Raw genomic sequence first — 14,241 nt, forward strand, 5'->3', positions numbered from 1 at the left:
ATTTGCCAGAGTGACAGGACGAAGCTGTGAGGGCAGAACCAAGGCTGGGTGTCCTTTCTCCAAACTTGAAACCGTGCTCCTGGCCGGCACCCAGGCCTCTCGGCTTCTTCCAGCAGGTGGCAGTTGTGGTGCTGGTTTCCTGCCATTGTCTCTTTCTGGTATTCCTTTCCCCCTTCTCCTGTTCCTCTCTCTTCCTTTGCTTTTGCTTGAGCTTTCTCTCACCAGGTTTTCCCTCTTTCTCCTGTCTTTTATTCTTTTCCCCTTGCTGTTTTCTCAGATCTCCTGCCAACCGGGCGAGTGTCTAGGTCTACTTTCCTTCTAGACAGCTCTTCTGCAGACTCTGCTCACCTTTTAGCTACTCAGGTCTCTGTTCTTCTGGGCTTAGAGGCCTTAAGCTCCAGCGTGCAGGCACGAGGCCCAGAAACCCTGTTGGAATGATCGCACTCCCTCTCTGGGGGTGGCCACCACTCAGAGCATTTAACTCCTCTGTGGAGGAGGAGGTCCCTTGATCCTAGATAGGCTGACTTCTTCTGAGAGCCAGAGATCTGTATTTCTTCTTTTCTTTTTTTTGTTTTTTTGAGACCGAGTCTGGCTCTGTCACCAGGCTGGAGTGCAGTGGCCCGATCTCAGCTCACTGCCCAACCTCTGCCTCCTGGGTTCAAGCGATTCTCCTGCCTCAGCCTCCCGAGTAGCTGGGATTACAGGCACGCGCTGCCACGCCCAGCTAATTTTTGTATTTTTAGTAGAGATGGGGTTTCACCATGTTGGCCAGGATGGTCTCAATCTCCTGACCTTGTGATCCACTCACCTCGGCCTCCCAAAGTGCTGTATTTTCATTGTTTTTAGACAGAGTTTCGCTCTGTCGCCCAGGCTGGAGTGCAGTGGTGTGATCTTGGCTCACTGCAACCTCTGCCTCCCGGGTTCAAGCAGTTCTTCCTGCTTCAGTCTCCCAAGTAGCTGGGATTACAGGTGTCCACCATCACGCTTGGCTAATTTTTTTTTTTTTTTGTATTTTTAGTAGAAATGGAGTTTCACCATGTTGGCCAGGCTGGTTTTGAACTCCTGACCTCAAAGTGATCCTCCCGCCTTGGCCTCCCAAAGTGCTGGGATTACAGGTGTGAGCCACCGCACCCCTCCGAGATCTGTATTTTTATACGAGGTTCTCTGAGTGTTGAATGTTGGACACTAATGTAGAGCTATTGCTTTCGCTGTAAAATGTAAGCATTGTCTCAGGCACCTGGCAGGTTTTGTGAAGCTGGCATGTCACCTGAGCATCCGTGCAAATCCCTAGACGGAGGAGGCTCCTTCTAGCCGGCCTCCTCCTAGCTGCTCTCTGCAGGTGAGGATCTAGCCCCAGTCAGGTGGAGAATGGACACAGCTGCTTCTACCACTCCACACCTTCCAGGTGCCAAGCGGGCTCCAGCACTCTTTCCTCACTCCCAGGCGGCCCTAACTGAAACCCACATCCTGGGTAGGAAGGTCCATTCCAAATCTTACGCCTTGAAAAAAACCTAGGAAGGGTTATACCTCTGAAGAGGTAAAGAGTCCTTTTAGGTTATTTTACTTTCAAAGTGGTGCCGTAAGAATGGTGGGGATGGGACTGACATCTGCTGAGCAATTGAGGGGACATTTACTATCCCATGGGACTTTCCTGTATGCTGGATAAAGACCTAGGGGCATACTTAGGTGGGTTTGAAAAGACCTTGACACTAGATGGCTCCACCTGCCTCATGCTGCAGGCTGGGCGTGTGTCTGTCCTGGGTAGGCAGGGGATTCACAGACTAGATCTGCCACCGGCTGCTGTTCTCTGCTTCCGTTGTTCCGTCTCTCATCTCACGCTTACTGTTGCCTGGCAAAGTAGTAAGGGCTGGGCTGAAGGTAAGGTGGATAATTCAAAGCCTTTTCTTTTGAGAGGCTCACAATTAGTAGGGAAGAGCCACAGAGAATACACTTCGAACATCGTAGTGAAGTCATTTATGTACTGAGTACTGTGGAAGCCAGAGAAGAGAGGTTAAGGGAAGCTTTGCAATACAGAGTGACATTTGAATGATATTTTAAGATGAAGTTTGCTAGGCAGTGAAGGGCATTCTAGGGAGCCAAAACAGCTGGTGTAGAAACTTAGATTTGTGAAAAAAATGTGTTTGGAAAATGGTGAGAAGTTGGTATGCCTTAAGTGAAGGGAAATTGGAGAAAATAGCAGAGGCTGGGCTTGGTAAGAAAGGCTATTCTGGTGTTGAGTTAGCTGCTTTAACAGAGACCAGAGTAATTGGAATTGTGGCCTCAATAAGGTAGCTGTTTATTCTTTTGCTTTTTTTTTTTTTTTTTTTTTTTTGAGAGGGAGTCTCGCTCTGTAGCCCAGGCTGGAGTACAGTGGCCCAATCTTGGCTCACTGCAAGCTCCGCCTCCCGGGTTCATGCCATTCTCCTGCCTCAGCCTCCTGAGTAGCTGGGACTACAGGTGCACGCCACCTCGCCCAGCTAATTTTTTGTATTTTCAGTAGAGACGGGGTTTCACCGTGTTAGCCAGGATAGTCTCGATCTCCTAACCTCGTGATCTGCCCACCTTGGCCTCCCAAAGTGCTGGGATTACAGGCGTGAGCCACCATGCCCGGCCATTTCTTTGGCTTTTAAAAGTCCAAGTGGAAGGAGGTCCAGGACCTGTCTCTCCACCAGGGTGTTTCAGGCAGCTGAGGTAGCTCTGGTCATTTCCTGGGCATTGCCTTTACTAATTCAGCTGAGCATGGCTCCAGTACCAGCCCAACTCTGCAACTGCGGAAAGGGCATGACTTGGAAGTTCTGTTACATCCTGTTAACCAGGCATGTGGACACACCTTACTACAGGAAAAGCTGGGAAACAGTTTCTAGATGGGTGGCAGTGGGCCCAGCCACATCTTGGGGATTGCATGACCAAAAGGAAGAAGCGGAGAGTGCGTACTGGGAAACAGTAGCCTCTCCCGTAGAAACGTGGAGGCAAAATGATGAAGCACTTTGTAGGGAGCTGGGAGGTTTTAAGGAAGAGCAATAGCATGATTTAAAAAGCTCTTTGGGAGGCTAAGATGGGAGGGTTATTTGAGGGCAGGAGTTTGAGACTGGCCTGGTCAGCATAGTGAGATTCCATCTCTACTTAAAACAGAAAAAGAATTAAATAAATAAATAAAAAGCTATTTTCCACAAATGACACCAGCCGCCATGTGACTGGCCACCATGGGGCTGTTACAGTAACTGGGCAAGGAGGGGATGCCGAGGGGTAAATCTGCCCTGATGGTTGAGCCTGGCCTTTTGATGGTTTGTCAGGCTGGAGGTTGGTGGGATTCGGGGCTGTTGTTAGTGCATATCTACCTGAAGCCATGGACTTTTGGGCTTTGGGATTGGTCAGGAAATGGATGCCCTTCTTTTGAGACTTATTTGAGAACACATTTTTACAGCTTGTTACCAAAGTGAATTGCAACTGTGGGGAAATGATGTCCACAGAGAGCATAAAGGGTTCCTTTCCTCCAGGGTGGGCCGGCAGTGTCCATTCACAGCAGGAACTTGAATAAGCTCCCGTCCTACGCAGGCCCCTGACCCTCTGTGGTTCTGCAGACAAGTTACTAAATTCTTGCCTCTGCTTCCTGTGCTTTAAAGGAGAAAATTATTCCAACACCTCCCTAATTTGTGAGTGTGTTTCATTTTACATGCCTGCCGCATGTATGAAGTCTTCCATCTATTTAGAACAAAAACTTCCTGATGATGACATCCTGGGAATTCCCCAGCATTTCAAGTGCATCCTCCTAGGAACTGGCTAGCAGGTGTTGGAGGGAAGAGCACAACTTTCAGTGGGACAGCTGAGGCTGCTCCTGCCTGATCTGCTGCTTAGTTAGCTGGATCAACTTGACCAACAAGATATCCCACAGCCCTTGTGCATCCCAGCTTACTGATCTGTAATAACAGGCAAATCTCTGTGTCCCAGGTTGCTGGGAGGGTGAGACAATGCTCTGGAGTGATGTTCGCCATGCTGAAAGCATTCCTGGGGAATTCTTGAAGACTATTCTGGGATTACAGGTGTGAGCCACTGCGCCTGGGCCAGAGTTTTTTAAAAAGGCATTTTGTCATAGCCTTACCTTTTGATACGTTATCTCACTGGTCATATGCTTTAAGGAAAAAGATATCACATGGGCACAAGGACCCACGCTGTAAATAGGTTGACCTTCAGCCCTGGAAACATGGACCGTCAGCCCTGGCAAATTTTCAGATGCTTTAAAGGCCCAAAGAACGAGGACATGGGGTAGGATTATGGAGATGGCCTGTGCAGCTCTCCTTGACTTTGGCCACAAGGGGTCACCTTATTCTTAGATTTCTTAGAAGGGACCTTTTTTTTTTTTCTTTCTGGAGTCTATTGCTTTCCCCACCACCAAACAGCATTGACACCAGATGATTCTAGCCTGTTGTGTGGGTGTGTCAGGCGGGAATGTGTTGGTTCCCTGCCTGTTCTACTAGGGATAGGCTGGCACTGCCTTTTGTGGAGCTGCTGTGGAGACAGTTCGACCAGATCCATGTTTAGCCAAGAGATGCTACCGACTAGGTGTCAACCTTGTTTGGCCCCATGTTCCATCAGTTACATTGCCAAGACCAGCTCGGTCGGGGAGACCCTAACCCAGCGGCGCTAGAGGAATTAAAGACACACACACAGAAATACAGAGGTGTGAAGTGGGAAATCAGGGGTCTCACAGCCTTCAGAGCTGAGACCCCCAAACAGAGATTTACCCACATATTTATTAACAGCAAACCAGTCATTAGCATTGTTTCTATAGATATTAAGTTAACTAAAAGTATCCCTTATGGGAAACGAAGGGATGGGCCGAATGAAAGGATTAGGTTGGGCTAGTTAACTGCAGCGGGACTTGCCCTTAAGGCATAAATGGCTCATGCTATTGTTTGTGGCTTAAGAATGCCTTTAAGTAGTTTTCTGCCCTGGGTGGGCCAGGTATTCCTTGCCCTCATTCCCGTAAACCCACAGCCTTTAAGCTTGGGCGTTAGGGCCATTATGAACCTGTCACAATGCTGCAGAGATTTTGTTTACGGCCAGTTTTGGGGCCAGTTTATGGCCAGATTTTGGGGGCTTGCTCCCAACACACATGGTGGCGTTTTATGACTGTGAGGTCTTTCCCAGAGATGAACTTCATGGGAACTCACTCTTTACTTGATAGTGAGAAGAGGAAATATTTGCCTATTACGGGCCCATCTTGAGCCTTTGAATGGTGGTTTATTGCTAGTGGGAGATGGGAAGAAATATGAGAAATCTTCCGCCTTGAGGTTGGGCTATTGCTCTACCCGGGGGAGGACGTAACTTCTGTTCCCAGCAGAGCTTTGCAAAGTGACGGAGCAGGTCTGGTCTTGTTTTTGGCTGGCTGAAATACCAAGTGTACTTGCTGTGACATTTCCCTCATGAGGCAGAGAAGTCCCAGCAGTGAGATGTAGTCCCCCCTCCAGGACTGAACTGCTTTCCTAAAGCACCAAGTAAAATTCTAAATGTTCTCACTTTCTCATTTTTAACCCTTTTCTTGGCATTTTGGAAAACCATGCCAACTTCCTAAGTGGAAATGCTCTATGGTGAAGCTTTGCATATTGAATTGAGGGAGAGCGGTTAGTATGGAATGGTAGGAAGCTGCAGGAGGTAGGTGGGTGCTGACAGGTGTTTTCAGTGGGCTCCTGCCCAAAGGGTCATGAGTCATTACGCTCTTTTCTCACAAATCCATAATTTTTTCACCTGTTGAATGGCCTTCTTATTTGACACAAAGTCTCTGGCATTGCTCTTCTTCCAGGCAGAGGTGTTCCATGTTCTACCTGAGTGTGTACAGCCCCCACAGTTACTGCCTTGCTGCCTTCCTGGCCTTGGCTCAAGCAGGGGGAACAGGGAAGGGACTGGTCCTCTCTGCTGTTCCTGCTTTGGTTCTGCAGTGAATCCCTGCCCCTGGCCCTTCCTGCTCCTTCTGACAGTAGCCTCCCATGTGGAGCACCCCAGGATCTACTCCCACCGACTGCACCAGTCATTTCCTGTGCGTGTGTAGACATGTACGTATGTGTGAATGAATGCTCATGTGTAAGACTGGGCCTTTCTCCTTTAATTTGATCTTACCATATTTAGGAATACCTCATACTTTTGGTTCGTCCTCAGCATCTCGTCTTTATTTTCCCATGCTGTTGTGTGGTTTTATTTGTCACAAGTAATTTTTTCCCCCTCTTCTCTGCCCCTTCTAACATCTTGGAGAGGGATGGAGACCGAAGAGTGAGTTTGGTCCTCCACTTGATCCAGGTTCTCATTTTTGTTTTCTATTTCAAAGCAACAACATGGTACTGTGACTTTGATAAGAATTGACCTCAGGCCCAGCAAGATTTCTCATGCCTGTAATCCCAGCACTTTGGGGGGCCAAGGCAGGAGGATTGCGTGAGCCCAGGAGTTCAAGACCCACCTGGACAACATAGGGAGACCTTGTCTCTACAAAAAATAAAATTAGCTGGGCTTGGTGGTGCGCATCAGTGGTCCTGGCTACTCGGGAGGCCAAAGTGGGAGGAATGCTTGAGGCTAGGAGGTCAAGGCTGCAGTGAGCCAAGATTGTGCCACTGCATTCCAGCCTGGGCAACAGAGTGAGACACTGTCTTAAAAAAAAATAAGAAACAACCTCAGTAATATTCTTATTTTTTGAATAATTTTTCTTTGTTGAAGACTCATTCCTAGAACAAAATACCAAGTTAAGTCTCCTGTCCTGTCTAGTTGTGTGCACCACAAGCACTTGGTTTGTTTATGGGTTGACGGGACCACTGCTGCTCCCATGGGCCGTTTCCCATCATAGGTGTCAAATGCCTTATGCACAATGGGCTGATACAGTGGATGATGCCAGAATTAGTTGATAGATAATGATCACTCACCCATTAGCACTTATTTAATTCAGTGTCTGTGTTCTCCTTCGATGAGTAAGCGCTGGGATAGAGAAGTAAGGTACATGTCCTGGTTATGTTTGCCATGTTGTCATGTTTGCAGTTTAAAGGCTTGCATTAATGTGCTTTGTGTGAATTGGTTCTCCATCACAGGTATTAGTATGCACCCCCTGAGCACAGCCTGGGCCAAGAGCTATGGCGTACAGGTGGTGGATCAAGGGTAGCTGTGTATGGAAGTTTGCCCTCTCCTAACTAGATGAGTCAGATACTGAAATACCCACAAGACACTTAATAAGTCTAGTAACTGAAGTTCTGACAAAATGGCATGTCAGTGTAGAAAGGGTAAGAGAGACTAATTCTGCTTGGTGTGCTCAAAACACTAGTATGTCAGGTGGTATTCAAGGTATTCCTTAAAGGATGGGCGCCTATCGGTATAATCGCTGGATGCCCCATAAGGATATAAGTGTTTCAAGGCAGGACCATGACTCTTATGTTCACCACTGTGTCTCCTATGCCCCTGGTACTCAGGATACAAATGGATGCATGGATGGAAGGAAGGAAGTGTGGATGAATGAACAGATGAATGAATAAATTAAATGAAGGCAAAATTCTAGATGGGAGGATAGTTTGAATGGTAAAAGAGTGGCAAGAAGAAGTTAGGCATATTGGTGAAATTAATACCAGTTTGGCAGACATGTAGAACACTTGAAGGAGAATGGCCAGAGAAAGGGTTGGAGGAAAGACTTAACTCAGATGATAAAAGCTCAAAAACTTTGGCTTTTCTTCCTAAATAGTGGAAAGACTTAACTCAGATGATAAAAGCTCAAAACCTTTGGCTTTTCTTCCTAAATAGTGGACACCAAACAGCAGGAAACATTTGGGTAGGTCTTGGCCGTAAGCATGCACAATTAATTCAAAGTTTTGAGAATATAATTTAAATTGGAAAAAGACTCCTGACATAGGCTTGTCTGGCTTCTTTGTGCTGTAGATAAATAACCAAAGATGGCTGCTGCAGGCTACAAGTTTAGTTAACTAGCAGCAAGGCCATAACCATTTCTGGGCTCTCATTTCTTGGTTGTCTTGTCTTTAGATGTGTGCAACAGCACCGATCTTCCGGAAGTCGAGATCATTAGCCTGCTGGAGGAGCAGCTGCCCCATTATAAGTTAAGAGCCGACACCATCTACGGTTATGACCACGACGACTGGCTCCATACACCTCTCATTTCTCCAGATGCCAACATTGACCTCACAACCGAGCAAATTGAAGAGACCCTAAAATACTTCCGTAAGTAGTTGCCCATGTGTGTTGTGATGGCAGTATCATGACCAGTTCTTCTTGGCCATGGCCCCAAATAAGATCTTGTACTGGCTACCCTGTGCTGTGGCTTGCCACCTTTGGAAAGGTGGTCAAAGAAATGCGACTGTAGGGGTTAACCACATAAAATGTCCCAATTTTAAATGTTCTGAATAGAAATTTTAGAGGAGTGAGGATCAAGTTAAGATTTTCATTTGAACCAACTTTTTATTTGTTTATTTTTTGTGATGGAGTCTGGCTCTCTTGCCCAGGCTGGAGTGCAATGGTGCTATCTCGGCTCTCTGCAACCTCTGCCTCCTGGGTTCAAATGATTCTCCTGCCTCAGCCTCCCGAGTAGCTGGGGCTACAGGCACACACCACCATGCCCGGCCAATTTTTGTATTTTTAGTAGAGATGGGGCTTTACCATGTTGTCCACACTGACCAAGCTGGCCACTCCTGACCTTAAGCCACCCACCTTGGCCTCCCAAAGTGCTGGGATTATAGGTGGGAGCCAACTTTTTTTTTTTTTTTTTGACTGTACAGAAGAATTTGAAAATGTTCCTATTTCTGTTTCTTAGCAAAAGTACCACAAGTCCTTAGAAACTCACTGGGAAGGAGTTTGTCTAAATTTAAAACCAAAGATATTGGGAACATCCAGGCAGCTCATTTATGTGACATAGCAAAACATGTATACCAAGGTTGATAACTCTCATGTGAAAGCTCACTAAGCTGGTTATTTGGAGAGTCCAAATACCGCTGCAGCAGCAAACCGGTCTGCTGATGGGCTGCAGACCAGATACCTGGTAGGGTGAGCAGTAAACTAGGTGAGTGTTTTCAGTGTGGTCATGATGGCCAGGGTGTGAAACTTGATATTGCACACTTGTAAAAAAAAGGATAATTTAAAAAATGAATACTTTATGATTCTGATGTTTATTCAAAATGTGCCCTTTTAGAAGTAATTTCACTCTTTAAAAGCTTATGGCAGCCAATAATTTATATATCTATCACTGTATCACTTAAAAAAAAGGATACCAGTCCTTCTACCTGCAGATAACTTGGTTCAAAACCAGCTTATGTCTCATCTCTAAAAATTTCTTATCATTATTTTCACTAATACAGGCTGATCTCTCCAATATTCTTGAATTTGTGAGATTATTTATAATAAACAAGTTGGTTTGGTACTACAAGTTTATCCTTTAGGGCGTGTCTAGGGATGTTTTCAGGTTCTCTTTATTAGATATTAATAAGAAAAAAGTGTTGCTTACATTGACCCATAAACCCTACAGAGTCTTTGTGAATACTGCAGATAATCAATTTCAGTAGGGGTGATAATAGAATAATCCACACCAGGGTAGTTGTGAAGCATGTTAGACTTGTACTCATATTGAAGTTGAAGCTTTAGAATTTCTAGTGTGTCTTGTAGCATATAGGAGGCTTCTGGCAAGTCATTTTGTTGATTCATGACGTCTGTACCACCAAGGAGATATGTGGTATCGTGTGGAAAACCGAGTCTGCAGTAACCTCCTTGGTAGATTTTGTATTTGCTTTTTTCAGACTGTAGATGTCTGCAAAAAAAAAAAAAAAATTCACAAGAGAACAGTAGAGTTTGTAACAGAATTATTTTTTGGGCCTCTCTGTGTTACTTACCTTTCCTTAGGAGACCCTCTTGTGATCCTGCAGTACCTATCATGGCCATTTCTGTCACAGGAGGCTCCTGGGTCCCACTCATACAGTTTTTTTTTCTTTTTTTTCTTTTTTGAGATGGAGTCTTGCTCTGTCGCCCAGGCTGGAGGGCAGTGGCGCGATCTCTGCTCACTGCAAGCTCCGCCTCCTGGGTTCAGGCCATTCTTCTGCCTCAGCCTCCCAAGTAGCTGGGATTACAGGCACCTGCCACCACACCCGGCTAATTTTTTTTTTTTTTGTATTTTTAGTAGAGACGGGGTTTCACCATGTGAGCCAGGATGGTCTTGATCTCCTGACCTCGTGATCCACCTGCCTTGGCCTCCCAAAGTGCTGGGATTACAGGCATGAGCCACCGTGCCCGGCAACTTTTTTTTTTTTTTGGAGGCAGGGTTTTGCTCTGTTGCCCAGGCTGGGGTGCAGTGGTACACATATGGCTTACTGCAGCTTTGACTTCCTGGCCTCAAGCAACCTTCCCACCTCAGCTTCCTGAGTAGCTAGGACCATATGTATGTACCACCAAGCCCAGCTAATTTTTAATTTTTTTTTTTTTTTTTTTTGGAGAGATAGGGTCCCCCTATGTTGCCCAGGCTGGTGTCAAACTCCAGGCCTCAAACAATCCTCCTGCTTCAGCCTCCCAAAGTGCTAGGAAATCAGGTATGAGCCACTGCACTTGGCACCATTCACACTTTGATTAATCACTGACATTTACAGTGTAATTGGAAGACCATCCATGGGCAACACTACACAATTTTCAGAGAACATTGGCACAAATTGCCTCATTTCATTCCTGTAAAATGCCTGCAGTTGGGTAGGGCTGGTTTTATTATAGGTGAAATGGATGTGTGGAAGGCTCAGTGTTCACTCCATGACACTGAGCCACAGTTTCTAAAATCTGTTTAACAGGAGACTTGAGGCTGGGCGCTGTAGTTCACGCCTGTAATCCCAGCTCTTTGGGAGGCCCAGGTGGGCGAGTCACCTGAGGTTGGGAGTTTGAGACCAGCCTGACCAACATGGAGAAACCATGGTGGCACGTGCCTGTAATCCCAGTTACTTGGGAGGCTGAGGCAGGAGAATCACTTAAACCTGAGAGGCGGAGGTTGCAGTGAGCCGAGATCGCAACATTGCACTCCAGCCTGGGCAACAAGAGTGAAACTCCATCTCAAAACAAGCAAGCAAACAAACAAACAAACAAATAGTAGATTTGAACAGAGAGAGAGTATCTTTTTTGTTTATTTGCTTTGTTTTTAATTATACAGTTAGGAAAAAAGAAGAAATCCTGGTGAGTTTGGCAGTAGATAACACAACTTATAATAAAACTGGAAGAACTAAAATAAACATTGAGCAGAGATTCTGAAAGTTCTTAGAGCATGCTTACGTCAAAGCCTTAACTTAATTCTGTATCTTCTTCTGTGGTTCCTGTAGTTAGAGCAACATAGCTATTTCCTAAATGTCTGTCAGTTGAATGATCAGGTGTTAACTCTTAAATACAGGACCCTGTAGAGCGGAGCTCTCTCACTGAGGTCCTGTGACCCCTAAAGGGTCTGTAGAGAGAATTTAGGGGTTCCATGCACTTATAAAGGGGAAAAAAAATCGCACTTTTATTTTTATTAACTTCTAACTGAAATGCAGCATTTCCTTTAATTATGAACATAGACACACATAGGCACAGTGGTGTTAGCAGGACCTGTGATATTGTAACCAGTAGAAATCACAGATATTTTCATGTCATGCTTCAGTGGAAGCAGATACTTTGAGTTACTGCCTTTGCTCATCACTGCCATGAAATTACATTTGTTGTTAAATGTGCTAATAGATCTTTTATTTCATGTTACAGTTGGGTAGAGCTGTTTTTATTATAGGTGAAATGGACGTGTAGAAGGATCAATGTTGTAGAATACTGTGTTATGGAATATGTCTTATTTATTTAGATCTTTTATTTCTTTTATTCTTTAATAAAGAAGCACTTATCAGATATCACAGACTTTTTTGTTGTCGTTCATATCCCAGAGTTTTTCAAGTTTTGGATGCAATCATTTTCCTTTGCAGTCCTTTGTATTTTATGTCTTCAAAGCTTTCTTCTGAGGAGGTGTCTGTGAGCCTTGCCAAATTGGCAGAAGGGTCACCAGAAGGCACTGGTTCAGAGTCCTGCTGTGTGCATGGTATCCTTTTTGGGTTTCGTGTGTTTGTTTACAAGTGTGTAACCCAGGAGATGCTGTGACTCACCAGTGTGTTGAATCAGTTTTGAGGCGTGTGAGAAGACAAGGCAGCCTGCATTGATTAGGGCAGAGGTTCTCGGTTGCGGGTGGGCATGGGGATAAGGAGCGCTGGGATTCTGATATGCTCCCCTGGATGAGAAATCCTACAGAAGAGGGCCAGCTACACATTGCTACACAGATCAGAGCAGACACAGCCCCTTCCTTCACGTCCTCCCCCTGAGTGGAGAAACGCGGCTTTACCTTTTAAATTTGGTCCTCACTTGGCTTCCTAAGAAGAGGCGAGAAAGCTTTGGGCATCCACCTTTGCCAGGTGGTAGAATGACATTTTCAGAGAAGTTTTAGTGCTTCTCGTAGTCAGGTGGGTTTATAACTCCTGAGTCTGAGAAACACAGAAAATTAAAATGACCCACAAAACAGATATACCCACAACGATGGGACATTTGGGAGAAAGCATAGTCAACATATGGTACTTGCAGTGTGCTGGGTAATCCTCAGAGTGGCCTGAATTTAATGCTCTTGCATTCTGCAGATGAGGACGACGAGGCTCAGGGAAGTTAAGGAAAAGTCACGTACCTAGCAAGGTGAGTCAGACCTAGTTTGTCTGGTTTGACTCCATCTCTTACCCAGTATCTCAGATTAGCTACAAAGGGGACAAGAAAACTTCTTGTTTAAGAATGAAACCCATCAGGTGAAATACAAGAAAACCAAAAACCCCATCAAAACCTTAGTTTCAAAATCTGTCAATAGCTTATTTATTTATAAAATATATGTCTAACATATTGAAAATTCATTTTTTTTCATGGTTTGGGCCATTGTCCCAAGTGACCCTTAGCTTGATACAGCTTAATTTGAAGATGAGGTTTCTTTCTTCCCTGTGATTTTCACCTCCATCCTGTGACGTGTAGGTCACACTTCCCTAATCCCTGGTGGAAATGACAGTGTGTGCTATAGACTTTTGTAGTCACATAACACACAGCAGACACCAGACATGAAAGCTGCTACATTGGTCTTTGGGTGGCTATGGAACTCTTTTTGGTCCCTTCTTCCAGGGACTCCTGTATGTAACTTTTTGATTAAGAAGCATTGATTGAGGAAAAAAAAAAAAATCCGTATCTCACCTGCATATGATCTGCTGACCACCCTCCCTGAGTTTACCTGGAGCAGCCTTTTTCCTAAGAAGAGAAGGTTATGAAGCAGATAAGAGTTTTATAATATTGTTCCATCATTTGTTTTTACTGTAAAGTAATATTAAGGAATAAGCCAACAGTATTTACTGAGTGACTGGTATTCACCTCTAACCCTTTGAGGACTTGTTTGCATTCCAGCTCAGGTTTTCTGACTAAGGAGATAAAAACATCTCCTAGACTATTTATTTTTTTCCAAGACCTAACCCAAGGACTTTGCACTGGGTTGGACCAATGCAGGCAGCTCTTGAGGCCTTCAGTGCCATCCTACCCTGAGTTACTTACCTTGCTTATGTCGGGGGAGGGGGGGTGGTCTGGAACCTGCATATTAAACCAGCTCCCCTTGCCATTTTAACTTTTAAAAATTGAATTTAACATTAAACAACAACAACAAGACCTTTAATCTAGTCCAACCATCGTTGTTCACGTGGGGCCTCTGAGGTGCGGAGTGCATTGACTTGCCAAGCCTTGCATAGCCAGGGTATGTGGGGCCAGGAATTGTGTGCAGGTCTCCCCACGACTCTAGAATTGTGTCCATAAAGTAGAACCTACAGTAATATTATTATACCTCCATTTTTCACCTTTGCTCATTCACTTGTGTCCACACGGTCACAGGCGTAGCAAGTGTTTATACAGTTGGTTTTATGGATGTGCACAACAAACCTCATGTGTTTTACTTATGCAGGGCTCATCCGAGGAGAGTGGGAATTTACTCAAGGTAAAGCATGAGGAGCCAGAGTATCTGGCATGGGGTTTAATTGGAATCCCTCTACCTCCACCACTGCACCTGGAGGCTCCTGTCTCCCCTCATCCTGTTTGACCCTTGAGCTGGGCCGACACAGTGGTCACTCCCTGCTGGACACTCTCCTGGCTTGACTCCCAGTGCCTCACTTGCTCCCATAGTTCCCTTTTGTCTCTCTGGATAGTCTTTCCAGCCTCTTTCACCAG

The 14,241-nt window shown here is 45.3% G+C and overlaps 1 protein-coding gene across 22 annotated transcripts in view; it reads left to right on the forward strand.

Annotated features, from left to right (window-relative positions):
- TRAK1 (trafficking kinesin protein 1) overlaps window positions 1–14,241 on the forward strand; it is a 137,997-nt gene that overhangs the window by 27,235 nt on the left and 96,521 nt on the right. For all 22 annotated transcript variants that reach the window (XR_013413818.1, XR_013413815.1, XR_013413816.1 and 19 more), the window contains exon 2: window positions 8,005–8,199. Coding sequence is in view for 7 of the 22 variants with exons in the window: in XM_077992237.1 (XP_077848363.1) it covers window positions 8,005–8,199 (195 nt within the window). In the remaining 15 variants the exon portion in view is untranslated. The remainder of the gene's footprint in view (window positions 1–8,004; window positions 8,200–14,241) is intronic.

The sequence above is a fragment of the Macaca mulatta genome, chromosome 2, assembly GCF_049350105.2.
Source record: "Macaca mulatta isolate MMU2019108-1 chromosome 2, T2T-MMU8v2.0, whole genome shotgun sequence".
NCBI lineage: Eukaryota > Metazoa > Chordata > Mammalia > Primates > Cercopithecidae > Macaca > Macaca mulatta.